We start from the raw sequence: 27541 nt of genomic DNA, 5'->3' as shown, positions 1-27541 counted from the left end.
GCGGCTCTGGCTGCATGCAGGCGCGCGAAGGGCGCAGGCGCGCAGCGGAGACGCCCGCCCACGTCCTGGATCCCAATAGGACCAGACAGTTTACGTCACAGAGCGTGTAGCCGGGGCCAATCAGGCGTCCGCTCTGTGCCTCAGCTGTAGGGGCGGGGGCCGCGCTCCCTTTGGCCCCGGCCGGGCAGAGCTTGCCTGTGGCCAGCGCGCCCCCAGGGCGTGGCGAGGAGACGTGCGCTAAGGGGCGAGGCGCTCGGGCCCTGCCTGCCGTCTCCACGGAGCAGCGCGCGGGGCCGGCAGCCGGAGGTGGGTCAGGTGCCCGCTGGGCCGGGCTGGGCTTTCCCCGCCGTGGCTGACAGGGAGCGGCGGGGCGGCGTCACCCCGGCCGCTTCGCGGGCTGCCGGAGAGGCGCTTTGCGAACGCGCACCTGGGAACCTCACGGAGCGGGGCGCCACGCGAGGGGCCCTACAAGCCCCACGAGTCCCCCCCCCCCCCCAGCCACTACGTGGCGTGTATGGGCAGCCTGGGCTCTGGCGGGGGAAGCATGGAGGTGGTGAAAGGACCAGAATAGTGGGGGAACTGTGAAGCGGCCCTAAAGTGCTCAGCGCCCTCCCCCCCGTTAGTGGCATCTGACCCTGCCTCCAGTCTAAACGGCTGCTCCTCCATAGAGCCCACTGTCCACTCTTTGACCCCTCTTTAGAGACTCATTCCCTCCTGCTTCACTCGAGGTAGGGGTGCTCCTGGATGCAGGAGAAGCCCTAGCACGTCTCTGCTTTCTCCCTTGAACACACCTCCCTCTGATGAACTACAGGAGGTTTGGCTGATAGAGCAGGGAGGTAAATGGTAATACGCCGCTTTCTGCCCTCTTAGAATCACAGATTAGGGTTGGAAGAGACCTAAGGAGGTAATCTAGTCCAACCCCCTGGTCAAAGCAGGACTAACCCCAACTAAATCGTTCAAGTTTTGGCTTTGTCAAGCCTTACAAACCTCTAAGGATGGAGATTCCACCACCTCCCTAGGTAATCCATTCCAGTACTTCACCACCCTCCTAGTGAAATAGTGTTTCCTATTATCCAACCTAGACCTCCCCCCCACTGCAACTTGAGACCGTTGCTTTGTCATCTGCTGCCACTGAGAATAGCTGAGCTTCATTCTCTGGCACCCCCCTTCAGGTAGTTGAAGGCTGCTATCAAATCCCCCCTCACTCTTCTCTTCTGCAGACTAAATAATCCCAGTTCCCTCAGCCTTTCCTCATAAATCATGTGCCCCAGCCCCCTAATCATTTTTGTTACCCTCCGCTGGACTCTCTCCAATTCGTCTACATCCCTTCTGTAGTGGGGGGACCAAAACTGGACACAATACTCCAGGTGTGGCCTCACCAGTGCTGAATAGAAGGGAATAATCACTTCCCTCGATCTGCTAGCAGTGCTCCTACTAATATAGCCCAATATGCCATTGGCCTTCTTGGCAACAAGGGCACACTGCTGACTCAGCTTCTCATCCACTGTAATCTCAGGATCCCTCCCCCGGCCACCTGTTTTCTAAACTATGCACATATATAAATGGAAATCGAGCTCTTGAGGGATTCATTCACGATAACATTAGTTCAGTTTAAGTGAGTTAGCTGTAACTTTGTATCATGTAATTTCACTAGAATGTGCTTTCTGTGCACATTCTGGTGAACAAAGTGTTTTGGGAGGAATGTGTCACAGCACATATTACCAACTACATAGTAAAATTTGATTTTTAATTCACAAGAATATATTCACCCTGAAAGCCAGATTCTAAGGAGTCATGTTCATTCAATCAGGTAACAAACATACTGTGCACAAGTAACTGGTTGCAATGTAGCAGATGGTGATAATGGAAGATGGAATAGAATCTGCAGGTTACTCACTATAGCATTTGCTCTGCAAGGCTATTAGAAGAAAGAGTTTGGAAATGGTACACATTACTTAAATTAGCTTTTTTTTGAAGACACCTTAGTGAGAAACAGCCATAAATAAGTGCTTTAAAGAACAATCGTCAAAGAGCAGAAGCGCTATTATTTTGGGAACGTAAAGACTTCTGCTTGTCCTGTGGACATTTTGAAAATTCAAAGCTGCAGTTAGGGAAATCCTTCACAGATGGCACTCTTATTTATGACTGTTTAAATCTTTTTGGACTCAGACTGTATCCATCCATTAGCTTTTTATTGTGCTAACTGGTAAAAAGCACAGTTGTCCAAAGACAGTATTTGTTCATTCAGCACATAATGGATTTACATTAGCAAGTGTATCTTTATAGTTCTGCAAAATTAAAAATATTTTCTCTATTTGCAAATGGGAAACTGAGGAACAGAGCAGGCATGACCTTGGCCAAGGTCAAAGGGGGAAATCAAGTAGAGCAAGGAATTGAATCCAGATTTCTGAAGTTGTAGTCCAGTGCCTTAACTGTAATACTTCATGTTTGTCACCCTTTACATTCCACCCATGGACCATGAGAGCTGGTGCTGTTCTCAACAGAAGTCCCTGGAAAAGGAGACTCCCTCTCCTTGGGTTTAAAATCTGAAACACCCTCTTGTGGAGTTGGAGGAAGTGTGTACTCAAACTCCCTCAGAACAGTGCTTATAGTAGTGCTTGGAGCAAAAGCAATTGGCAGCAAAACCATCTATGCAGCAAGTTTAGAAAGGAGGGTGGACTGATTTAAATCAAAATATTTAAATCAGATTGTAAGTGATTTAAAGGTGTTAATTTTTGCATTACACTTTTTTTTTAAAAGAATGGTAACCATTAAAATGTATTGAATTTACAAGTAAATCTAGTCTTTACACTAAATTTGCTACTTTGTTTTGCTAACCTGGAGAATACAGTATATCTATTCATGTATTAAGCAGTTACATAGCTTAAAATTTATTCAGATTCTTAATTTTTATGTTAGAAAAAGATTGATTCATTTTTACTATAAGATTTGTGTCAAACTTTATTTGGATGAAAACTCAAATTCAATTAAATGCATAAAACAGCATTTTAAAACTGTTTATTAGTTACAATGCTTAAAATGTGCTGATACATAAGTAATCAAAATAGGCTTTGCATTTAAAACTAATTGATTTATTAAAAACAAAGGAAATATTTATAGTTAGTGAATTGAACTGATTGTTTCTGGTCATCGTGTCCCTCAAGATTTTAGAGCTAGTAAATCTTATCCTCACACTAGTTTTTATTCAGAGACAGGAATAGGAAAACAAGGTTTCCTGCACTTTCAACTCCCCCTTCAAAGTTAAGGAGGCAATAAACTAGTCATTGAGCTGACCTAGTTGAATAAACTAAAGAGAAAATCTCTCTGCAGCTGCAGAAACTACTGCCATCAAACATTGGTTTAGCACTTCAAACTCTGGTTCCAGGTACTTAGCTACCAGTTCAGTAGGTTTGGCTTTTTTTAAAAAGCTTAGCCACAAAAATGTATTGCTAAGTATCTTTAAATATTTTAATAGTTTAAACCTTAACATAGATTGTCAGTTTCAGAATGTTAAATAGGTTTATTTAAAAAAACAAACCTGTATTTAAATAAAAGTATCTAAATGTATTTAAATCAGATTAGATTTTTTAAAAAATCAGTTTGTATCCACCCTGATATGAAATAAATAGAATTTTTGGCTAACTGGTCAGTTTTAGTAGTAATAAATTACTTGCAGCAACAGCACTTAGAGTTGATTAAATTTGTGTAAGTTAATATACTCAAGCAAAGGTTTCTGTGCTTTAAGGTCTTGCTGATGCACAGGAGTAGGTGGTTTGTAATTAAGAACTGCCATGGCAGTTGAGTACTGCTCACCTGAGTGTTTAGGTATATGCATTTTTCAACCAAGGCACCACATTTTTACAATCACTGAAATTAAGTGTCGTGGTCCTTCCTCCACAGAATCCTTGTGCTGTGAAGCAAAAGATGAGCATATGCAGCCTTTGTCTCTTGATAGAAGAAATTTGTTTTTAAAGGCTTATTTGATTCAGAGTAGCTTTGTGTTTAGACAGAATACTGGGAGAGAAGAGGAGGAGACAGGAATCCACAGAATGAACTTCAGCAAAATAATTTTATTTCTTACTAATGTACAGTGAACACCCATCAAGTATTCTATACACAATTGAGTTGAACAATTACTGTTGTGATGTACAAAGATACATATTAAGACACATGAAACTGCTCTTTTACAAAATGATTGCATTTAGTTCTCCACATGACTTTAGTACATCTTGAACATGCCACATTGGTAGATATGCAATTCTGTTATGATAAGTTATCTATAAGACAAGACTATTTTTTCCTCTGGAACTGTAAGCCAGTATTTCTCATTCCTTCCCCTACTTAGGGCTTCCTGGTAGGAGAAATGTAGGCATTTCAACATCCACCTTTAGGTCTTAATTTTTCTGGTAATAGAACCACTTGTCCACTGTAGTCAGAAAAGGAAAAGAAAAAGGGAAAAGAAAAAAAAAGGTTTAAACCCAGTTATCATTGTACATTTAGTTCAAGTTCTCCAGGACCCCACAGACCATTAATATTTCTGCAGAAGAGTTTGTGGACCCAATGTTATCTGCCTGTGGCTATTAGGGGTTACTTACCACTCAACTCTTTCAAACTTTACTAATTTCCTCAACCCCTGGGACTGTCAGATGTGATTTTGGAACTGCTCCTGCTCCCACTGCAGTCAGTGGAAGCTTTGCTATTAACTAGAATGGGAGCAAGACTCTTCTTTTTGGCATTTTATCAGTATTGCTAAGTAGAGAAGCAATTAGAACGGTAACAATACAGACTTAAAATTAACTAAGCCACACTGATGTTTGCAGTCCCTGTACTTAAATATTTTGTTATCTCAGATGCAATACATAAATTAATAATTTTGTAGTCAGGGATTACAGTAGCCTACAACCATGCTGATTTTATTTTTTAGTTCCATAATTCCCTAACATCTGAGACATAAGAGTGTTGAGCAACTGTTCCCAGAGACTGAAGTCCTCCTCCCCACCAGCCTTCCTACTACACTGAAATTAATGTTTTTACACAATAGTGCACTGCAAGCATTCTGCACAGGGTCTAAGGCAGTACTAAATACTTTAAAATTCCAGAAGAGTTCCTGACTAGCTGTGATAAATGAAAGGGGGGGGGGGAGGAGGAGGAGAGGAGAGCAGCTCCCTGCGATGGGCACCCAGCTAGCCAGCTGTAAAATCCCTCCTGGTAGCTGTTCTTTACTTGATTTACCTGTAAAGGGTTAAAAAGTCCCCCAGGTAAAGCAAAAAGAAAAAAAGCGGGCACCTGACCAAAAGAGCTAATGGGAAGGATAGAACTTTTTAAAATTGGGAAAAGCTTAAATTAAGCACCCAAAATAGCTTTCTTGGGGGTTAGGTTAAAGGTTACAAGCAAACAAAAGCATCTGAGGTTAGTACAGAGAAGTTCACAAGCCTTAAAAAATAAACAGAAATAAACCCCTAATTGCGGTCTTCCTAAACATTTCTAATTTACTTAAATATTTTGGTTGTTAAAAGTTCTAGATATGATTTTAATATCTGGTTCAAACTTTACACAGCATTCCTGCTGCCCCATCTCTTCAGCCCAGAGAGAACAACAAAGGGAAAGTTACTTTCCCAATTTTAAAAAGTCCTAGCCTTCCCATTGACTCTTTTGGTCAGGTGCCCACTGTGACATTGCACCCCATAATGCTTTATAGAAATATGCTTATGAATGTAAATATGGCATAACTGGAATATGTTTTATGCTACATGTGCTATGTAACATATCTCTGCAAAGGTTATGATCTACTGCAGGGATTGGCAACCTTTGGCATGCGGCCCATCAGGGAAAGCTGCTGGCGGGCCGGGACAGTTTGTTTACCTGTAGTGTCCACAGGTTCAGCCAATCGCAGCTGGCCGCGGTTCGCCATTTCAGGCCAATGGGGGCTGCGGGAAGTGGTGTGGCCGAGGGATGTGCTGGCCACTGCTTCCCGTAGCCCCATTGGCCTGGGGCAGCGAACCATGGCCAGTGGGAGCTGTGATCAGCTGAACCTGCGGACACTGCAGGTAAACAAACAGTCCCAGCCCACCAGTGGCTTTCCCTGGCGGGCCGCGTGCCAAAAGTTGCCAATCCCTGATCTACTGAATATATTGATCCTATTTATATGCATGTATCATTTTTGTATTTGAAGTTATAAATATTGGCTGTGTACTTGTTTGATTTTAAGTAGCCTCAGTGAAGCATTTGGTCAGCTTCTTGAGAAGACTATTCTCAGTAAGTGCCCAATCAAGAAACACTTAAGCTGACAAAAGACTGATAGATGCCAATCCATATCTGAGCTTTCCTGAGAGCATTCCTATAGAGAAGTCATGCATAGACATGTGACTTGCCCAGGTGACTCCAAAACTCCATCTTGTAGAGGGGATTCTATACAGGGGAGGAAGGGGTTTCCACCCACAAGAGAGAAACTATATAAAGCCCTGGGAGACCCCTCCATTTTGTCTTCAGCTGGCTCAAGAGGTAGCCTCCCCAACCCCAAAAGATACCTGAGAGGAACTGGAACAAAGGATAATTACAGGGGTGTGAGTGATTGCTGGACCCAGAGTAGAAGGAGGCTAGTCTGTAAAAGAAGGTTACTGGAACATCTCTACGGGCGAGATTTCATCTGTAATCACTTTCTTACTGTATTAGGCTTAGACTTGTGTGTTTTATTTTATTTTGCTTGGTAATTCACTTTTTGTCTGTTATTACTTGGAACCACTTAAATCCTACTTTTTGTATTTAATAAAATCACTTTTTACTTATTAATTACACCACAGTATGTATTAATACCTGGGGGGGCAAACAGCTGTGCATCTCTCTCTATCAGTGTTATAGAGGGAGAACAGTTTATGAGTTTACCCTGTATAAGCTTTGTTACTGTAAGCTTTATACAGGGTAAAATAGATTTATTTGGGATTTGGGTATGTAAGTGCAAGAGACAGGAGCACTTCTTAAGCTGTTTTCAGTTAAGCCTGTAGCTTGTGGGGGGATGTGGTTCAGACCTGGGTCTGTGGCTGTAGCAGGCTAGCGTGCCTGGCACAACCAGGCAGGGCTCTGAAGTACCAAGCTAGCAGGGAAAACAGGCTCAAAGGTAGTCTAGGCACATCAGGTAGCAGTCCCAAGGGGGTTTCTGTGATCCAACCTATCACACCCACTTTTATTTTTCTTTATCTGGGGGACTTTTTAAACCATTTACAGGTAAAGCAACAGCTAACTGGCTGGCTGGCTGTCCATCAAAGGGAGTTACCCCCCTTTCTTCCCACACACACTTAATTTATCAAGCTAGCACTCTCTCCAAACTTAGTTAACAAGAAAGTTTAATCTGTGTTTCCCCTTCTTAAGCAAACTTCAAACTTGTTACTTTAGAACTTAATTACTACACTAGACTCTCCTTGGCAACAAGGCAGCCATTTTGATTACCCACTGATTAGACAATGGTGCAAAAAGGGCTCTTAGATTTCAATGAATCCTGAGCCATGGAGTTGGGAGCATTACCCCAAAAAGTTGTGTGGAGACTGATCCCTTTATGGGGTGAGGGGCTTCAAGATGGCAGCTAATTTCAGGCATTTCTCTTTATTACACAGTTATGATCCCACAACTCCTGAAGTAAGGCAATCTGTGAAAAGGTTTTAGTAACAGACTTACTCTAGGACTGCATTGGTGCTAGCAGCCTCAAGATTTTAAGGTTAGAGGCATGTTAAGTTAAGTCAAGTTGCAGTGGGGGAGGTTTAGATTGGATATTAGGAAAAACTTTTTCACTAAGAGGGTGGTGAAACACTGGAATGCGTTACCTAGGGAGGTGGTAGAATCTCCTTCCTTAGAGGTTTTTAAGGTCAGGCTTGACAAAGCCCTGGCTGGGATGATTTAACTGGGATTTGGTCCTGCTTCGAGCAGGGGGTTGGACTAGATGACCTTCTGGGGTCCCTTCCAACCCTTATATTCTATGATTCTATGTTATAGCATCACATATAGAAAAAAGGATGGATGACCAAAGAATGCTTATAGTTGTGACAGCTGCTTCAGTAATGGCATCATCAATCATTTAACCTTTTAACCTTAACCTTACTAGGAATATCCAATTACAAGTTTAAAGATACAAGCATATTCAGTGAGGCAAAAGCATTTTTAATGAACCTGTCAGTTACAAATGCTTTAGAAACTGAATAGAGAGAGTATTGGTTTTCTGGCAACTTGTCTGGTTTTTGCTACTTACTTCTGGGGGTATGAAATCAAGCCTCTCTTTTTTCAGCTCACTTATACATTGCACTATTAATAGATACGTTATCCTACTTCTGTAAACTTTTCCCCCTTCACTTTTTTTGGCATAAAGTAGAGAGGTGTGGATTCTGCTGCATTCACTATGCTTTCAGTCCTCTGGATTGCTTTTCCTAAAGCTCAAGAAACCTGCTAATCCCAGTATTCCTTCCTCTCTCCTTGCTAAAGCTATTCAAACAGCAGTTAGAATACTTGATGCTGCAGCATCTTCACATGTACAAAATTAGGAGTTGAGTGGAAAAGTTAGACATTTTTAAACAGTTACTTACAAAATCAAGAGTTCTAAACAAAGCTTTTAGTTTATTTCCAATGCTTTTAAAAAATGTTACCATACTTAAAATATTTGCAGTAAATTTTTCCTATAGAATCTCTCTTAACGAACGTTTCTTAAAGTCACTTTGGAATGAGATGTAGGTGTTAAGGCTTACCTTCAGATGGTATTGTATTGGGAGTTCCACAGGGTGGTACCTGATAAATAAGACGTGCATTAATAGCTTATGACTATGGAATCTATTGAGGTACTGTTAAGATCTGGAGACTACTATGCTTCTTGGTGTTCCCAAAGCCCGCTCTTCACTAAACTAGATTTAAAATCCAGGCTATATAAATATGGAGAGAGATTCATACCAGCCAATACTGGAGAACTATAGGTGATTAAGAACACAGCTATATATTGTCAGTATTCTGTAAATCAGTACAGCTTCTAGATAATATGGAAGTAATCAAGCCAGCTATTTTTTGGTGGCATTCTGCACTAAGCATATCTACCTCTACAAAGGCAAGCAGATAATATTCTATTGTCTTTCTGCAGCCATAGCTATTTAATGTCCCAATACTGGATTCCAAAAAACAAGAGCAAAGGACATTTAGAATTAGTTTTGGATTCCAGGTTTAATATTTCCCAAGGAGTATTTGCTTTTCTAGTGATAAGACGAAGATATATTGTGGCTGGTGACAATTCCAGTCCACAACCTAATGAAGTGTTCTATCCTCAGAATTTTACCACGTAATTCTGACACAGCTATAACATGACACTTTTAGAAAGCAGAGTAAGTTAAACAGGTTTATATCTTCATCTATTTATAAACTGGTCTCTGCTTCTGATAAGAATTATTTTAACATATTGAAAGGATTTGTTCATTACCTATCCATTCACACTTTTTTGCATCACTTCTATTAGAAATTGCCTAATATTGTGGTACTCCAGACTTACAGGTATAGCCAAATATTCTGAAGTGCTTGAATTCCTCACCCATTTAGAAGTTTTGATTAATGCAGTACACATTAGATGTCAGACAATGCATTTGACAGGAAATATTCTCAAGGAATCAGAAGGGAGTCCTTTGGAAGTCGTTCTGTTGCAAATATCATGCATTCTGAGGGCAAAGGGTAGCCTATACTTTAAAAACTGAAGTTCATGTTATGTCTTAGCTATTCATTTTCAAAAAGTTCTTCAAACATTTTAACTTCAAGTCATTTACATGAGTTAATGATACAAAAACAAGTACTTTGCTCCAATTAAAACAGTGTTTCAAAAGAGATTCCATCCCCAGATGAGCTGGGCAAGTAGAAACTCTGAAAAAAGGGGTTTCAGTTTCTGTACACGCCTGCACCTCTGCTTACTAAAAGTTCATGCTTAGATTGGCCATCTAGAGTGATTTTAGCCAATACAACAAGTTGTTCCTACAGGGAAAAAAATGTTTTTTTTAGTGTACCACCTAACCTCCTTTTGTCTTTTCTTTATAATCACGGACACCCGGTGCTTTAAAAAATAAAGATACCCAAATCTATTTGTACTTACTGCTTCCACAGTAGCTTTAGCAGATTCTTGACTAATACAAAAAGCGCTGTCTGACACAGTTGTATTTGTGCTAAAAGAGAAAGGTCAATTGTGAGAGCCAAGTTCTTTCCCCAAGAGTATTAGACAACAGCATTAATGGTATTAAGGTTACCAGTTTTAAAAAACACAGGCTGAAGGCTCAGTTTTTGAATGAGCTACAGAATAAGTTGCTAATACTAGAGTAACATAAGAACAGCCCTACTGGGTCAGACCAAGGGTCCACCTAGCCCAGTATCCTGTCCTCTGACAGTGACCAGTGCCAGGTGCCCCAGAGGGAATGAACAGAACAGGTAATCATCAAGTGATCCATCCTGTCGCTCATACCCAGCTTCTGTCAAACAGAGGCTAGGGACACCATTCCTGCCCATCCTGGCTAATAGCCATTGATGAACCTATCCTCCATGAATTTATCTAGTTCTTTTTTGAACCCTGTTATGGTCTTGGCCTTCACAACACCTGGCAAGGACTTCCACAGGTTGACTGTGGGTTGTGTGAAGAAATACTTGCTTTTGTTTGTTTTAAACCTGCTGACAATTTCATTTGGTGACCCCTAGTTCTTGTGTTATGAGTAGTAGTAAAAACACTTCCTTATCCACTTTCTCTGCACCAGTCATGATTTTATAGACCTCAATCATATCTCCCCTTAGCCGTCTCTTTTCCAAGCTGAAAAGTCCCAGTCTTAAAATCTCTCCTCATACAGAAGCTGCTCCATACCCCTAATAATTTTTGTTGCCCTTTTCTGAACCTTTTCCAATTCCAATATATCTTTTTTGAGATGGGGCAACCACCTCTGCACACAGTATTCAAGAGGTGGGCGTACCATGGATTTATATAGAGGCAACGTGATATTTTCTGTCCTATTATCGATCCCTTTCTTAATTATTGCCAGCATTCTGGTCGCTTTTTGTCTGCTGCTGCACATTGAATGGATGTTTTCAGAGAACTATCCACAATGACTCTAAGATCTCTTTCTTGAGTGGTAACAGCTAATTTAGACCCCATCATTTTGTATGTATAGTTGGGATTATGCTTTCCAATGTGCATTACTTTGCATTTATCAACATTAAATTTCATCTGCCATTTTGTTGCCCTGTCACCCAGTTTTGAGAGATCCTTTTGTCGTCTGCCTGAGTCTTAACTATCTTTAGTAATTTTGTATCATCTGCAAATTTTGCCACCTCACTGTTTACCTCTTTTTCCAAATAATTTATGAATATGTTGACTAGGACTGGTCACAGAACAGACCCTTGGGGGTGACCACTATTTACCATTCATACCTACCCTTTGTTTCCTATCTTTTAAACCAGTTACCAATCCACGAGAGCACATTCCCTCTTATCCCGTGGCAGCTTGCTTTGTGTAAGAGCCTTTGGTGAGGGACCTTGTCAAAGGCCTTCTGAAAATCTAAGTACACTATATCCACTGGATCCCCTTGGTCCACATGCTTGTTGACCCCCTCAAAAAATACTAGTAGATTGGTGAGGCGTGATTTCACTTTACTAAAACCATGTTGACTCTTCCTCAACAAATTATGTTCATCTATATGACTGACAATATTGTTCTTTATTATAGTTTCAACCAGTTTGCCCGGTACTGAAGTCACACTTACAGGCCTGTAATTGCTGGGATCACCTTTGGGACCCTTTTTAAACCCCTAACACAGACTTCTATTAAGTACTCCCATTTGGTTAGAATTTTTAACAAAAAAGCAGTGTAACAGAAGAGTTGTAACCTACCAATTGATTTCTCCTCCATCTGTTTTTTTAGATATTAGAGCTGTCCAGTGTTCATGAGTGCTTTTGATTATGTTAATTGCAAAGTCCTAAAATTAAAAAGGATAAATTCCATATTACTGGCAAATACTCTAATGATCCCCCATTCTGTCAATTAGATAGGAACCAACAGAGTCTAATGTTTATGGTAGATATTTTAGAAGAGCAATTTTCTTGCTATAAACAGATTAAGTATCTCTACTATTATTTTGCCCTCTGTCACTATTAGTATTATAGTAGCAGCTTGAGCTGCTAAGTGAGATTAGGCCCCCTTTGTGCTGGGTACTCTACAGATTCCTAGTAAGACACAGTGCTTGCCCCAAACACCTTAACAGACAAAATGGGGGATTATAAAATTTCTCTTTCAAGATGGAATCAAGATGCTGAAGGAGACATAGTAAGTTTGTGGCACACAGAAGAACTGAACTCTGATCTCCTAAATCTCAGTCCAGTACCTTTACCATAAAACCATTTTCCTCTCTCACTAACAGAGTGTCTACGTTAGTGAAAGAGTTTGATGTTTGCTAACATGTGTTGGCTGATCCTGACCTAATCTCTATCCCAGGGGTGGCCAACCTGAGCCTGAAAACGAGCCAGAATTTACCAGTGCACATTGTCAAAGAGCCACAGTAATACATCAGCAGACCCCCATCAGCTCTGCCCCCGTTTTCAGCGCCTCCTGCCCACCAGCAGCCCCATCAATCAGCGCCTCCCCCTCCCTCCCTGCACCTCCCAATCAGCTGTTTCGAGCCATGCAGGAGTCTGGGGGGGGTGGGAAGGGGAGGAGTGAAGGCATGGCAGGGGTGGGAAGGGGGGCAGGGCCTGTGACAGAGCCAGGGGTTGAGCAGTGAGAACCCTCCAGCACCCTGGAAAGTTGGTGCCTGTAGCTCCAGCCCCGGAGTCGGTGCCTATACAAGGAGCCGCATATTAACTTCTGAAGAGCTGCATGTGGCTCCAGAGCCACAGGTTGGCCATCCCTGCTCTATCCTCCTTCCCTAGTTTAAGCAAACTCTTAGATACAAAGTACTGAAACACCTAACAGAATGGGTGCGACAGAAAAAAAGAATAATAGCTATGTAGACTAGCCATGACACTGATCAGTTTTTGGAACTATTTTCTGAATATTTAAAGGAAGGGGACATTTCCAATTAATTTTAGGCAAAAATTATGTTAACACTTTTTTCTTTTACACATTTAAATTCAAAATACTTTTTAGACTTGTGTAGCCTGACACACACAAGAATCCTTTTCTAGCATATGATCCAGAAAGTGAAACTAGTAATGTAATGGTTATAGTCACAGCCAAGTGAAATGCTTAGTGAATATGGTTAAAAGATAATTTTTTTAAAATTCTTGTTTCACTAGTTATAAATAATTGGAAAGAGAGGGATGCCATCAAAACAAAATCCTTACACCCTGAGGAAATCGGTGAGAATTTCAGAATATATGTACAGTAACTTAGAAGAGGTAAATCAGCTCCTTGGTTATAGCAAATTAGGACAACACGTCTGAAGGAGAAGAGTGTGTACACAAGCGCACCACCCAGTCTTCATGGGCTACCTGTGTGCTTTTGTCACCTGCTAGGAGGCTCTAACAGGCCAAGATGGGGGGGGAGGGGGAGGAGGAAAGGAGAAGAGATCAGTGAGATAAAGGGAAGCACCAGTCATGCCCCCTTTGTTCTGGCTAAGCTCCACATGTCAACAGAAAGTCACTGGAGTTACTGTGCTGGTTCTATGCCAGAAGATCCTGTGTTCTGGAGTGATCCTCCTGTAGAGGGATACACCTATTTTATGTGTGGTTTCCAACAGCTGAGGGTGTTCAACAGCTGCATTGCACCTGAGGATGTAACCCTTAGTGTTTCTGCTAGCAAGCAAAATAAAGATGGGGTTGGGGAGAGCTAGAAGAGGAATAAATCAGTGATTTCTATTACAGTAGATAAAATAAAGCTTAGTCAAGTGGCCTAGGTTTTCAAGTGAAACTTCAGTTTTGCAGTCACACTAACATTTAAAACAAAAGGAGTACTTGTGGCATCTTAGAGACTAACTAATTTATTTGAGCATAAGCTTTCGTGAGCTACAGCTCACTTCATCGGATGCATTCAATGTAGCTCACGAAAGCTTATGCTCAAATAAATTTGTTAGTCTCTAAGATGCCACAAGTACTCCTTTTGTTTTTGCGAATACAGACTAACACGGCTGCTACTCTGAAAACTAACATTTAAGTATGCAATATGTGCCTCACGCTTAACGTATAGACTATTGTTCTTCAACTGTAATGTGCTTTTTGGACAATCAGATTGGTTTTACAGATTTACAATAATGAAGAGGTGGTTACATTACCTTGTCTTTAAATTCTCCATTAAATGCAAACTGGTTTTCTGGCTTCCCATCAGGTACTTTGTATCTTCTAAACCAGTCCACTGTAGCTTCTAGGTATCCAGGTTTTATCTTTCTGACATCATCAATATCTAACAGCAGGGGGGAAAAAAAACAAAAAACTCTTCTTTATCATGCAAATATGTGCAGTCTTAAACTAGTCTGTGCTATGCGTATAATATACTTTTGTCCAGACCACCTTGGAGTCTCGCACTACTGAGGAAGATAAGCATTATGATTGTTGGCTACAGTACAACACCTGAAACATCTCCTAAAGAGTGTATGCCTAGCTCTCATGAGAAGTCATTTGTTAGGGACAAGTTTGGCTAATGTACTATAAGTCAATTTTTAAGATAGAGGGTGGATTTTAGATATCTAAGAACAAGATTTACCTCCCTGCCCAAGTTTATGTCAAAAAGACAAGAAACAAGTTAATTTGAGACAGCAAGAAGTAGTCAGATTTGAGGCTGGTTGATCCTCAGAGTATATCCAACTGTCAAAAGCACAGAAGAGTTATTTTTCAAAGATAGGTTATTGATAACCTTTAATAGGTCGGATTAGCCCAAGTTATTTTACTGGAATCTTTTCTGATTTTCAGGGGAGAAGGGGCAGAAGGAATTTTGACCTTTAGTCAGGAGAAACTTGAGTGAAGAACTTAGGTGTGTTTTGTCAGACACCACATGCTCATTTAGCTGTATGGACCCGATCAAGCCAGCTGTTGCTCAGAGGTGCAAATTGTGTCTTGTGCCTGCGCCAGCAAAATCTTCTGAGTGCTGTGTATACAATTCACCCTTAGTGGAGTTTCCACTATCACCTTCCCTCAGGGTTTTGGCTGCACAAGGGTAACCAGCTCCCACTGGAAGCTTCCAAGCGACCTCTACCAGCAGAGGTGCTAAAGGATTGTGCTGAACTAGTATACCCTTCTGCGGCTTAGGCCAGCACCACTTCTAGGAATATGTAGATCCCTTGGCACAAGAAGCAGGATGGGAGTGAAAAAGGGGGTTGGGTTCACCTTGCTCTGCCAAGGCCCTGTGCAGAAGCCGGCTAAAATCTAGCTCTAGGGATTTTAAATGCAGATTTTTCCAGCATGAAGGAACATTCTGTTCAAAACCCCCAGTTGGGTAAGTAAAAGGCCAAAACAATGCCTTCCTCCTGTGCTACTTACTGTTATAGCTGGCTGCTTCAGGGTCTTCAATATTGATTGCTATTACTTTCCAGTCTGTCTCCCCCTCATCAATCAGCGCTAGTGTGCCCAGAACCTTCACTTTAACTACTTCTCCTCTTGAGCATACCTAATTAAATAAAATTTATTAATTATTTCTACCAATGTGCTATGGGATGTGCAACATAAGACGAATTACAATTCAGTAAAAAGTTAACATTCAAAACAAGTTCAGTAAGAGGATCAATACAGAAGACTGAATGGCTGGAAACTAATGTAAATCATACCACTGGATAGCCATTAACTTGAACTTTGACATGAATTTGGGGAATTAAGATTCATTACATTTCAGCACCAGAAGTCTCCATGGCAGCATTAAGAGAAGCCAAGTTCTTAATAAAAGACCCAGAAGTTAGGTGGTCTCTGAAGTCAGTTAATTAACGGATTACAGTTCTAAGAAATAAACATCCTTTGTAAGATAGCACATTACCTTGCTTCCAATTTCACACACATCAATTGGATCATTATCTCCATAGTAGCCAGTATTTTCATCTTTATGTCCTGGATTCTCCCATGTCTACGTATGAGAAAGAGATTTTTAAACTAGATGAGAGCCCCAGAGATTCAAAATGTACATGAATGGATGGCTCTGAGTTTTTCATGCAGGCAGCAGTTTTCTAGTGAAGAAGCTTAATTAAGATGGAATGTTTCTCCATTGGGTTTCAGCAGGAAGAAAGGCAGTTTTGATTGCTGGTTAGGAAGTGTTCACTTTTTACATTTGTTTACACAGCCTGTTTACTTTGTCCATTTCCATTTGGTATTTCTAGATCAGGATAAGCTGCATGCTCACTTTTTCTGACTGTTCTTTTCAACTACTTCTCGTTATCAGAACTGACCTCACTTTCTCCTAGGTCAGAGGGAAGGATACCGAAAGTTAGCAGGATAATTAAAAGACAAAACAAGATCAGTGTTAAGATAGCCCTTTTACAATAAGGAACTTGTAGCAGCATTATTTACATATTTATGCTGGCAGGCAGGCAGCCAAATCTGTCCATCTTTGGTGGTGGAAAGTTTGTCCACACACTGCCCTAAAATTCAAACAAAGTTCAGAGAAGGATATGGAAGAGATCCATTCTGTACAGGTTGTCATACAATGTGTTTTGTTAGCTACAACATTAACTAAAAACCTAGCTTTTATTTATATGAGATAGAAAGTCTATTTCTAGAAAAGGCCAGGACTGTTCAAATTACAGATGTGATACCCAGCAGAATGCAAGTATTAATACTGTATCTTATCTAAGGTGATTTTAGTATATTTAGCCATAGGATCCTAAAGTATGTTCAAGTTATGTATACATTAATGACTCTCTTCGTGATATTTCACTGTCTGTACACAACTGAATGTAGGGTCTCCTGACAGGCTGCTTTTAAGAAGAATTTGTCTGGGAAATCCAAGTCAGACCATTAGATGAAGCACCAGGGGTCTGAAACTTACACATGGGCACAGAATCACTCCTATCAGAGAGCACTTACCAAATGCCTAAAACATTCTTCTCACATAGCAACATTCTTCAGTGAAGACTATCCACCTACTACTAATTTCTGAAGACTGTTGTTCAACTGAATTGATAGGTGGTAGGGGTCATTGTAGCTTAACAGCTGGCTTTTTATTACTGGTATAAAGCCAGTTTTATTCTACATCGGTATTTTACTGCAAGTTTATATTTTTGTTAGTTTGTTTACAACATGACTTGCATACTTACCTTCCTCTTGAGATTTCTGTCACTGTCACTACATATTTCCCCTCATTAGCATTTTCTATTTCAGTTTCAGTCTGAATAGATTCAGCCTGGTGTTTTGTTAGCATGGTAGCATTCACATTTTAAAAAAAAAAACATATAAATATGTTCAGGATGGTGTTTGTGTGGCTAATATCTAGTTTCCACCACAAGAAAAAAGATATGTACAAAGCAATACCTGTGGGATAGCACCGTAATTCCAGATATAGCCCTTGTGGGGAAATACATTAGCAACGTAACGCAGCTGTCCTTTCTTCACATCTTGTTTAATTGGGTTTAGAGGATCCTTTGTTGCAATCTGAAACAGACAAATGCAGTTAGCTGCACATTTTTTACCTAACTAAAACAACGACCATTTAGTCACCTAGACCCCAGATGTTCAAAATTAGGAATCTGAATCTAATCTGAAAACTTACCAACTCCCTTCAAAGTCAACAAAAGCTGTTAGATTCAGTACCTTTGAAAGTCTGGCCACACAGGCAAATGCCAAAATATGCCCAGAGGCTTTTTTTCTTTTTCATAGAAAGTCTTGGCCTGGGTTCTCCAGTAAAAATAAATACTATTGACATCATGGGTAAAATTTGCCTCTGGAAGAGTTGCTTAAAATGGTATCCAAACCAGTCCTATTTGGAATGAGCCCCTTACTTGGCGATTAAGATACATTACAGATTGTAGTTATTAGGATACAGGCTCTCCCTCAGTGATCCAACTAGTCAGGGGCCAGAGGTAAAGGAAAGGCTACTCCCAAGGGAGGTATTCAGATAAGCTGGAATGTGGAAGCCTTCCAAAATATACAATTACTCTTAATACCCAAACCCATCCTTCTTAAATTATGCTTATATAGCCTGCAGCCATTCCAGTGCCCAAGTAGTATGGGCCAAACTAATCCCTTTCCTGGAGGAGGTCTCGTCCACTAGGCATCTGGGGCTTCAAGCAAGAGTCTTAAAGCTCCACCAACACCTGGGTCTTGGACTGAAGAAGACTACACCTCACATAGGAGTGATCCTGGCCTACTATTACAGTGTTCCTAGTTCATTTAGCAGTTAACTACAGTAGAACTATGATTTAATAAGTTTTCATAAAACTGTCCATACTCTGCAATTTTTTTATACAGCCAAGTGTGCTTTGCAACTGTTATATACCTAAACTGAGACATCAACACTGGTCAGAGCTTTTAAGTTTCATATTTTGCTTACTTTAGTATTAATACATAATAAAGCTAGTTACCAAAGTTTTACATTTAGGTCTGTTAACTTGGCTGTCTTCTGCTTGTTCCAGAGCAAAGTTGTACTACATTAGACTACTTTTTTCCTTTCAAAAAAGCCACACAGATTCAGCAGTGCCAGAGATTTAAGAACTATATGCAGCCAGACCTTCAATTATGGATTTTATCTTCCACTTACCTCCATCTTCGCATTTGTCCATCGAGGTACTTCCACAACCATGTTGAACACATTCTGAAACAAGCAAGAAGCAGATCAGCAAAATCTCTCTGAAATGAGAAATACATCCCCATATTCTAAAGGAAGCGCAAACTAATCAAAAGCAGGTTTCAGAGTAACAGCCGTGTTAGTCTGTCTTTGCAAAAAGAAAAGGAGTACTTGTGGCACCTTAGAGACTAACCAATTTATTTGAGCATGAGCTTTCGTGAGCTACAGCTCACTTCATCGGATGCATCGATGAAGTGAGCTGTAGCTCACGAAAGCTCATGCTCAAATAAATTGATTAGTCTCTAAGGTGCCACAAGTACTCCTTTTCTTTAATCAAAAGCAGCAAGTTATTTAAAGTTCTAACACATTTTGCTGTGTCCAAGTGAGATAATTTTGTTGTATCTTGATAAAATCCTGCTGCTCAGTCAGTTAAGTGTCAACAGTAAAGTGTTCAATATTCAGACTAATGTTACTCCTCCCAGCAAGCCCAGCATTAAGGCTATTTTATATTCTGACAGTAGGTTTTTTACACTGTTGGTGCAACACGCATCTTTTCAGCAACATAACTCCATGACACTAGTAGATCCTGAAATACCAGTTTTAAATTAAGTTTAGTAAACATATAACAAGAAGTATCTCATGTGAGTTTCTAGTGAGAAACAAAATGGAGGCCAAAGAAAGCATAAGCAGATCCATGACACTAAAAGGTTTCATTTTTCATTTGCAGGGTGAATATAATTGAGGCAGTTCTAAGAAAAAAATGCTTCTGATAGGCATTCTACATTGCAGAAATACAAACTCCACCCTGACTAAAAAAAAAAAACAACCAGAGATCTCCAAGATGTTCTGAAAATCATCCCTCCCCGTTTAAAGATGGCCCATCTATAGCTCAGGCATATTTAATGGAGTAGGTGCAAGGATTGTCAGGAAGTCAGTAGAATCTCATAGTTATGAGCATGTTGGAAATGGACATTGTTCGTAACTCTGAACAAAACGTTATGGTTGTTCTTTCAAAAGTTTACAACTGAATGTTGACTTAATATAGTTTTGAAACTTTCTATTATGCAAAAAAAATTCTGATTTAACCATCTTAATTTAAATGAAACAAGCATAGAAACTTTTTTTAAAACTTTTCCTTTAAAAAAAAGTTTAAACAGTACTGTATTTGCTTTTTTTTTTTTTTTGGGGGGGGGGGGTGAGAGGAGGTCTTTCTTGCTACTTGATTATGTACTTCTGTTTCCAAATGAGGTGTGTGGTTGACCAGTCCGTTTGTAACTCTGAGGTTCTACTGTATAGAACTGTCTCTTGCAGTACTGAGACTATGGGTGCGACTTGGCACGAAACTTCCACCGAGATGAGAGTTAGACCAACACAGAGTACTTCTTCTGAAAGTCCCATACTAGAGTCATTTCTTCCTCCAGAGCTCAGAGCTTTTTTGTATTTTTTTTTTAAAAGGCCTCCCCCACAACTAAGACTGGCTTATTTTTTCTCAAAGTGCTGAGTACCTGCAACTCCTGGCTCCATGTCAACCGTTGGTTCATCTAATCCTCAGGTTAAGCAGCATTAGTATTTCAGAACAGTTGTATCAGAGATGCTAAATCCCTTGCACCTGCATTTCACCAAAGTTGGATGACTAATGGTTTGCAATCAGTGTTACATGTTCTCCAATTTCAGTTTACTACACCTACTCTTTCAATGTTAGGGGCTCTTCTCTGTGGTTCAGAGCTCCATTAGTGTTTGTGCATTGCTCTACTAAGGAGGGAGAGAGAAAGATCCATTAGTGTGGAAAATGCAGTGGATCAGAACAGAGTAGGTAAGGTGTGATTGTTCAATCAGTGCTTAAGTGTATGGAAATAAACATAACTTTTGAAGGGAGGGAGAGGAGGTTGAAGGGTATTAGCTAAATTCAAGATAAGGCAACTTCTGGAAACTTGTGTATATGTAGAAGCTAGTTCATATTTGGGAAATTAAGTGGGTGAGTTTGACATGGTTTAGAAGGCATGATTAATACATTAAGATAGTGTGACTTCACATTTGAATACTGGGAGGACAAGAGCCCACGTACAGATAGGTTTGGCACATCTCAAATCTTAGACTGAAAAATACTTCACAATCCTCTCAAGATCTTAAAAATACCAGGATTAAGAGCTAGAGACAGTGTCCAGACAAAGTAACGTAACCTTTTGCCCTAAGCTGGACTCCCTAACAAAACAGCTACTGAACCAGCAGAGTAACCAGGAAAGTTCCCTGAGATAGCCATGCAATACAAAGAAAAGTAACACAGTCAACACTGCATTGTGTAGTTGTATACAATATTAATCACACTGGTTTCTCCCCAATGACTTTTGTACACACACCCCACAGACACTGATGTAGTGTGCTGCTTGTTTACCAATCTGAGATTAGCAGTTAACCGGTAATACTCCAAATCCTGAAGCCGATAGGCACTGCTCCAGACACCTTCCCACCCCCTCCGCTCCAATTTTTGTTTTTACCCAGTTCAAGAAAGACTGAGGAGAATGAGAGTATAACTTTTGTTGTATTTTATTAGTCTAAGTTACATTCCAGAAACGTGCTTTTGGAAGTTGGAAGTTTTGCACGAGTTGATGGGCAAGAAGATACTGCTCTCCACCACATTTGGCATATAGTGCTTTGTGAGTGGCCTTAACTTGAAAGTGTCTTCTCCTTACCACCCAGCTAACTGCTGCCCTTAACACCCTCCCCAAGTTATACATAAACTTACACACTACATAGGAGTTGGTCTTGAAAGTATCTTGGTTCTGCTCATATGAGGTCTTGCACACACTACTGGAAAATTAGAAGTTTTTGTTTCAGCCCATCTTCCCTTTATATCCATAACACCCCGGTCAATACATGAAATGCTTCCAAAATGTTTGTCTGTATCTACTTTAGTGGTATAATTCTGACAAGTCAGAAAAGATATTTTTACCAGGAGGGTTTACTGTAAAAAGCAAGAGCTAGCTAGCAGACCGTGCACCTACCTGATCTACTGGGCTCTTGCCTCTTCTCTTACCACCCTCAGAATTCAGTCATGCTAACCCTTTCCCTGCAAATGTGCACTACTTCCTCAAACCATATGTCAGAGGAAAATTTTCATGGAGAGGAAACCCATGGGCAGAACACAACAGTCCAAGGAGAGGTTGGGTAGCTTTCACTCGCTGTATTCACAACACAGGATGGCAGTTTCCCAGCTTCCCTTTATTAAACTTGAGGTTTTGATATGCATATGCTGTGGTCCAATGAAATAACAGGAGAACTGTCTTTCCTAGACTAAGGAAGGAGGAATGCAGAGGGTGCCAAAGACTTGAGATAGATTTGAGCTTTTTATTTTAGCGTGTGCAACATCTTAACAGATAATTCATCTATTTTTTAAAACTCTACATTTTAATACTAGTAGCAAGTGGAAATGAAAATGGCATATGACCAGCCAGCTCTCTACAAAAAGTAGTTATTAAGGCAGCACAGACAACTCTACTCCCATCTATAGGTCCTCTTTGTAAGATTGAGCTCCACAAATAACTCTGCATAATAGGAGATTAGAAATAGTACCTGAGGAGGGAGGAGGAATGAGTTTAAAAAAGAGGGAGGGGGAAAGAGACATCCCTGTGACACAGATTTGTATTTGGAGCCAACATCTTGATCAAATACTGACATTGCGTAACTTGATACCATTTCACAATTTGTCAGAAATCATTTTGAAATGCTGAGTCCAGAAAAACCTTCAACTCTGCTACAGAGTTTGACCCATATTCAGCACTCCCATGGATGTCAGTGGAAGTACCACAGCAGTTCAAGGGGCTTTAGAGACTTTAAAAAAGGAAGCAGTTCTCCAGATGTAATGGAAGAGAGTCTTACACTTCTCCCACCACCTCAGCACAAGCTTTGCCAATTCTGAACTAGCACTATGTTTGGACAAAAGTACCAAAAGAGGTGGTAAAAACCCTGGGAGGGGGAAGGAGGTGGGGGGGGGGGGAAGTACACACAATGAAAAATTCCTTCCACACAGCATATCATTCCCAAGATCCTGAGCTGCTACTCAAAAATGGTGCAGTTGGGCCAGACCTTGAAAGCAAGTTGGAACCACCATTTTAAGTTGCAGGAGCTGCCAACAACCTTAAGGACTTGTTATGGCACCCATGGATCACAGAGAATGCAGGGATTCCCCAGCCACACTCCTCTCAGAGCAAGATAGTTTTATAGGAGCTACTGGAATGGCTCTGGGTAACCTGATGATCTCGACATACACTGGGAGGTTACTTCAGTAGCTGGTTAAACTGGAATTACGACAGATCTTCATTTGGAAAGTGACACAAAGCAGCCCTAATGCAGCTAAGAATTTAGCCCCAGAACTAAGAAGCACTTCAGGACGCTGCAACAAAGACATACAACAATTTCAGTAGAGCTTTACATAAGGATTCTGCTCATGGTATTAGGGCCTAAGTCATCACTTTTCAAATTCTTCTACATTAGCATTCTTAGAAAAGTTTACAATTTTTATAGCTTTCATCCATGAAACCAACCATTGCATAGCTCTCATCCATGAAACCAACCATTTCCAGTTTATAAGACGAGTAACAATGTTATTTCACATGTCTAAGTTAATAAAGTTAGTTGCCTAAGTGGCTTGGCATCAGAAGTTATTTACTAGTTCCAAGGTACAGAAGACCTTATCATTCATTTTATGGCTAAGTTTGTACTGAATTTCCCTTATCAGCAGAGAAAGTGCATGATGTAAGATTCCACCTAACCCAGTTTGCTCAGTTAGAGAAATTGCAGTTGCACTGTTTAGCCAGCGGCAACTACTATCATAGTTTATGTTGCAGTTATTTACCACACAGATGCACTGAAAGGAGAAACCAATAGTATCTGGAGGGAAGAGATTTCTAATAGAAAAGTTCTCATAGTGGGAAGCTAAGAACCTGCTTAATATAGCCATATACATTACCTTGCCAGCAACTGGATATATTGGAATATCATGGAATGGTGAAATGTAGTGTCCTTTATCATTTTCTGAAAGAACAACATATTAAGCTAGTAAATAAAGATGCATTACTTAGCGCTAATGAAAACAATTTAACTATTATGGCTATAAATTTGTCTTTATTCAAATGCCTAGCTTAGAAGATGTTGACCATGTCCTGAAATAGTAACAGGGAAACTAATGTCAGAGATGTAGTGTTACTACAGGCAGGTCTACATTACATCCAGGATTGACGCTCTGAGATCGATCCACCGGAGGTCGATTTAGCGGGTCTAATGAAGACCCGCCAAAGCAACAGCAGATCGCCCTCCAGGCAACCCCTATACTCTACCCCGACAAGAAGAGTAAGGTAAGTCGACGGGAGAGTTTCTCCCATCGACCCCTCGCGGTGTAGACCCCATGGTAACTTGACCTAAGGTACACTGACTCCAGCTACATTATTCACATAGCTGGAGTTGCGTAGCGTAGGTCGACTTACCGCAGTAGCGTAGACATAGCTTAGTTACAGTTCCATTGCTGCAACATAGGTCTTATAAAACTCCCCATGTTTCCTCCAGAAATACAGCACAAGAGAAGACTTATTAAAAAACAGCCATCACTTGTTTGCAGAGCTCACCTTAATATTTGCACAAATAATATTGTAAAGGATTTTTTGTTTTTAAATAGAGGGTTGTGAATACATGAAGGAAGTAACAAGACATACCTTCTCCAAGTAAGGCATGATTATGCTGCTGTGTCTATCTCCCTAATCTCAGCGCAGTTTAAAAGAACCAACAGATAGAAACATTCTATTTCAAACTCTAAGGAGAAGTTGATATCATAGGTACATAATACCCTCAAGTAGTTAGACAAAGATCCCTGGGAATAATGGAAGTAGATTCTCTAATGTGTCACATTCTATGGGGGAAATGACATGGGACAACCTCCAATGACACCTATGGAGGTGACTGTCAAGATTATAAAAATATTGATAATTGTCAAACACTGGCTGGAAGAAGGACAGCAAATTACATCCAGATCTTATAGGAAGTGGTCTAGATTCACTTTAAGACCACCACAAGGTTTAATTAGCTTGCAGATATAATTTGTCTTGGAGCTGTATCCTAAGAGCTCCCCTAATAACTACATACAGAAGCCTTCTTAATAAGCAATACTTATACCCCTCCCAAGTGCTATAGATCACCCAGTAAATCAAAGTGGTTCCAATATGTATGGCACATGCAAAGGGCTTATTTGTTGAAGGCTACCAGCTAGGTAAGGTTGGCTAACCTCATTCATGAGTTACAATCATCAGACATTTCCACCCCCTTCTAGCACTGCTGCACACATTTTCCAGGGGAGGGTGGGGGGAGGGGAAACGTCCTCACCTGCTTACCAGGAATGAGTCTGAAGCTGTTTCCTGCCCCAGCTAGCAGATAACTGGACAGAGTATGAGTGGGAATGAAGCTAGAATCCTATGCGCAGCAAGCCCAGCACCCTTGCAGGATCTTTGCAAGACTATCCTGCCCTGGACTGGTAGTTACTAATTTAAAACACAGTCAGCGTGCTCAGTGAAAGTCGCTATTATCTTTGATGTTCGATAAGTTGAAACAAAATGGTCTGCAAAACTACAAAAATAAAGAATTAGTGAAGACCAGGACTGGCAAGTTCACTGTAGCCTGGTGTAGACATTCTGCTTTCTTTCACATTTTGGTACAGTTCATATTTAGAATTGCAGCTGATATTTAAAGCCACGATGGCAAGAGTGCTGCTGTTACAGCCTGCGTAGAACAGAACTTTGAGGGATCTGAGAATTAACAGTTTCAGTTTGTAGGTTTTCTGGTATTTTCTACAGGCCTACTTATTTCAGCATAAATGAGTTACTTTGCTAGTTGCCCTCAAGAGAGTTGTTTGGTTCCCCCTCAATAAAGCAAGACTTTGTCTGCTGGGAATGATCAGATTTCCAATGTGAAACAGACAGCTATTTCTCCTGTTGACTGAGCAATACTCATTTTAACTCCCCACCCCATTTTCTCTCCTGCTCCTACTGCATGAGTCGGAAAGCATGGAAAGATTCTGTTATTCATACCTGTGTATTACCAATTAGTATCACCCAGAGATTTTATAATGTAATGGACAGTGTCTGCTTTTTCTCTGTGGAATAAATTTCAAATCCTAGCAGGTCAATATTAGATATTAACTCTTCCTACTAAACAATACAGTACTAAATTATCACTTTCCTAGAAAGACTGTATTGGATACAAAATGTTTCATAATCTCAGTTAAGACAGCCATTAGGAGATTAGTCACTTAAACGGCTAAATTAGAGAAGCCGGCTAGGATTCTTATGCTATCTCCCTTCAGAAAATTGAGTTGGGAACATTGTACTAAGTCAAGCATTTTCTTCTGCTGAGGTGCAACAGAGCAGGTCTATTATTTGTGGCCAGTTCAGTATCATGCCCTTTTACTCCTAACCATGGAAAGCGAGCTACTAAGGAAGCCAAACAGATGATGCAATACTCTGAGAGCCAATTTTGTTCTATCCTTCAGCCCCAGCACAAGTTCTTACTTGAGAGCTATGACAAGTTAGGAGTGGATACAGTTGGGAACTACTTCTCTCTCTGTAATCAGGCAGAAGATTTAGGGGATGCAGCCAGAGCAAGTTGATGGCATTATCAGAGGTGTCAGTTTGACATGTCTGGTCAAGAATAAGAGGAAGAGTTAAGTCGCCACTTCACTGAGGGAACAACTAGGTCTTGTGGGCTTCAACGAAGGATTTTGAAGAGCTGATAGGTGCATGATGAACAGTCTCAAGGACGTGGTCCTACATGCAGCTAGTTTCCCCTATGATCTTTCTGCTCTCCCATGCATTTAAATGTGGACGATACCTCCCTCCCTCCACATTTTCACCCCTTCTACGTTTAAAAAAAAAAAAAAAAGCAGCATAGGAGTAGAAGATTGGCCCCAGGCGAGTTGACTTTGGCAGGGCTGCTGCTCGAGACACGTAGCCACGCTTTCGTTGCTTCCCCGCACGACAGGTGAGCCCATTCCCACCAGCCCCTGCACCCGGCCAGTGCCAGGCGGAGCCCCGGGGCAGGGTGCCGCCTAGGCCAGCGCCCCAGGTTACCGCCCTAGACAGCCCGGCCAGGCTAAAGGCCGTTCCCCCGGGGACAGGGCTGGAAGGAGCAGGAAGCAGAGAAAAGCCCTTTACAGGATTATCTGGCGGCGGCGGCAGCAGGCACCTTGGCCGGCCCCACCCGCGCCACGCTCAGACTTTAACCCGCTCGGCAGCCGGGCCGGCGAGGGGCGGGGGTGCCAAGGCAGCTCCGCGCGGATCTGGTCAGCGGGGCCGGGCCCAGCCCCCCGGAGGCGAGGGGGCGACCCCAGGCCGGAGGCTGCCCCAAGCCGGGCGCTATGCCGCCTGGCCTCCCCCGGGGCGGGATCCCATCGCCCGGGCACCCCGCGCGGAGCGGGAGGGCCGCCGCGCACTCACTGAAGAAGACCCGGTACTCCAGGCTGTTGGGGGTGGCGCGCTCCTCCAGGCTGTAGCTGGCCATGGTGCCACCGGCAGCGAACGAGACAAACTGACACACACCGCACCGGCTCCTTCACCAGGGACGCTAGCACTGCCGGGCACAGCACTGCGCAGGCGCCAGGCCTCTCCCCCCTCTTGCGCCCCGCCCAGCCAGCCCTCAGGAACAGGATTGCGCAGGCGCATGGCCATGTGGCCCTCGGACGGCCTCAGTGCAGAGAACAACGCTGCGCAAGCGCATTCTCACGCCTCGCCTACTTCGAGATAGTGGCCCATTAGCGCACGAGTTGTGCGCATGCGCGCTCTTCTCGGCCTCGCTCGAGCGGGCTGTCAAGAGCACACGTGGCTTTCC

General features: G+C 41.6%; 1 protein-coding gene across 1 annotated transcript; it reads right to left on the bottom strand.

Moving 5' to 3' along the window:
* Positions 1-4050: 4050 nt before the first annotated feature.
* PPA1 (inorganic pyrophosphatase 1) lies at positions 4051-27322 on the bottom strand. Its single transcript, XM_048857990.2, has 11 exons — positions 27151-27322; positions 23643-23707; positions 18650-18703; positions 17425-17544; positions 15938-16024; positions 15451-15577; positions 14250-14377; positions 11875-11960; positions 10100-10169; positions 8727-8766; positions 4051-4426 (listed from the first exon to the last, which is right to left on the bottom strand). The coding sequence occupies exons 1-11, from the start codon at positions 27212-27214 to the stop codon at positions 4395-4397; spliced, it is 873 nt and encodes a 290-aa protein (XP_048713947.2). The 5' UTR covers positions 27215-27322; the 3' UTR covers positions 4051-4394.
* Positions 27323-27541: the final 219 nt, after the last annotated feature.

The sequence above is a fragment of the Caretta caretta genome, chromosome 7 (genome assembly GCF_965140235.1).
Source record: "Caretta caretta isolate rCarCar2 chromosome 7, rCarCar1.hap1, whole genome shotgun sequence".
Classification (NCBI taxonomy): domain Eukaryota; kingdom Metazoa; phylum Chordata; order Testudines; family Cheloniidae; genus Caretta; species Caretta caretta.
Note: the sequence above shows the minus strand (reverse complement) of the source record. Positions and strands in the feature narration are given on the sequence as shown.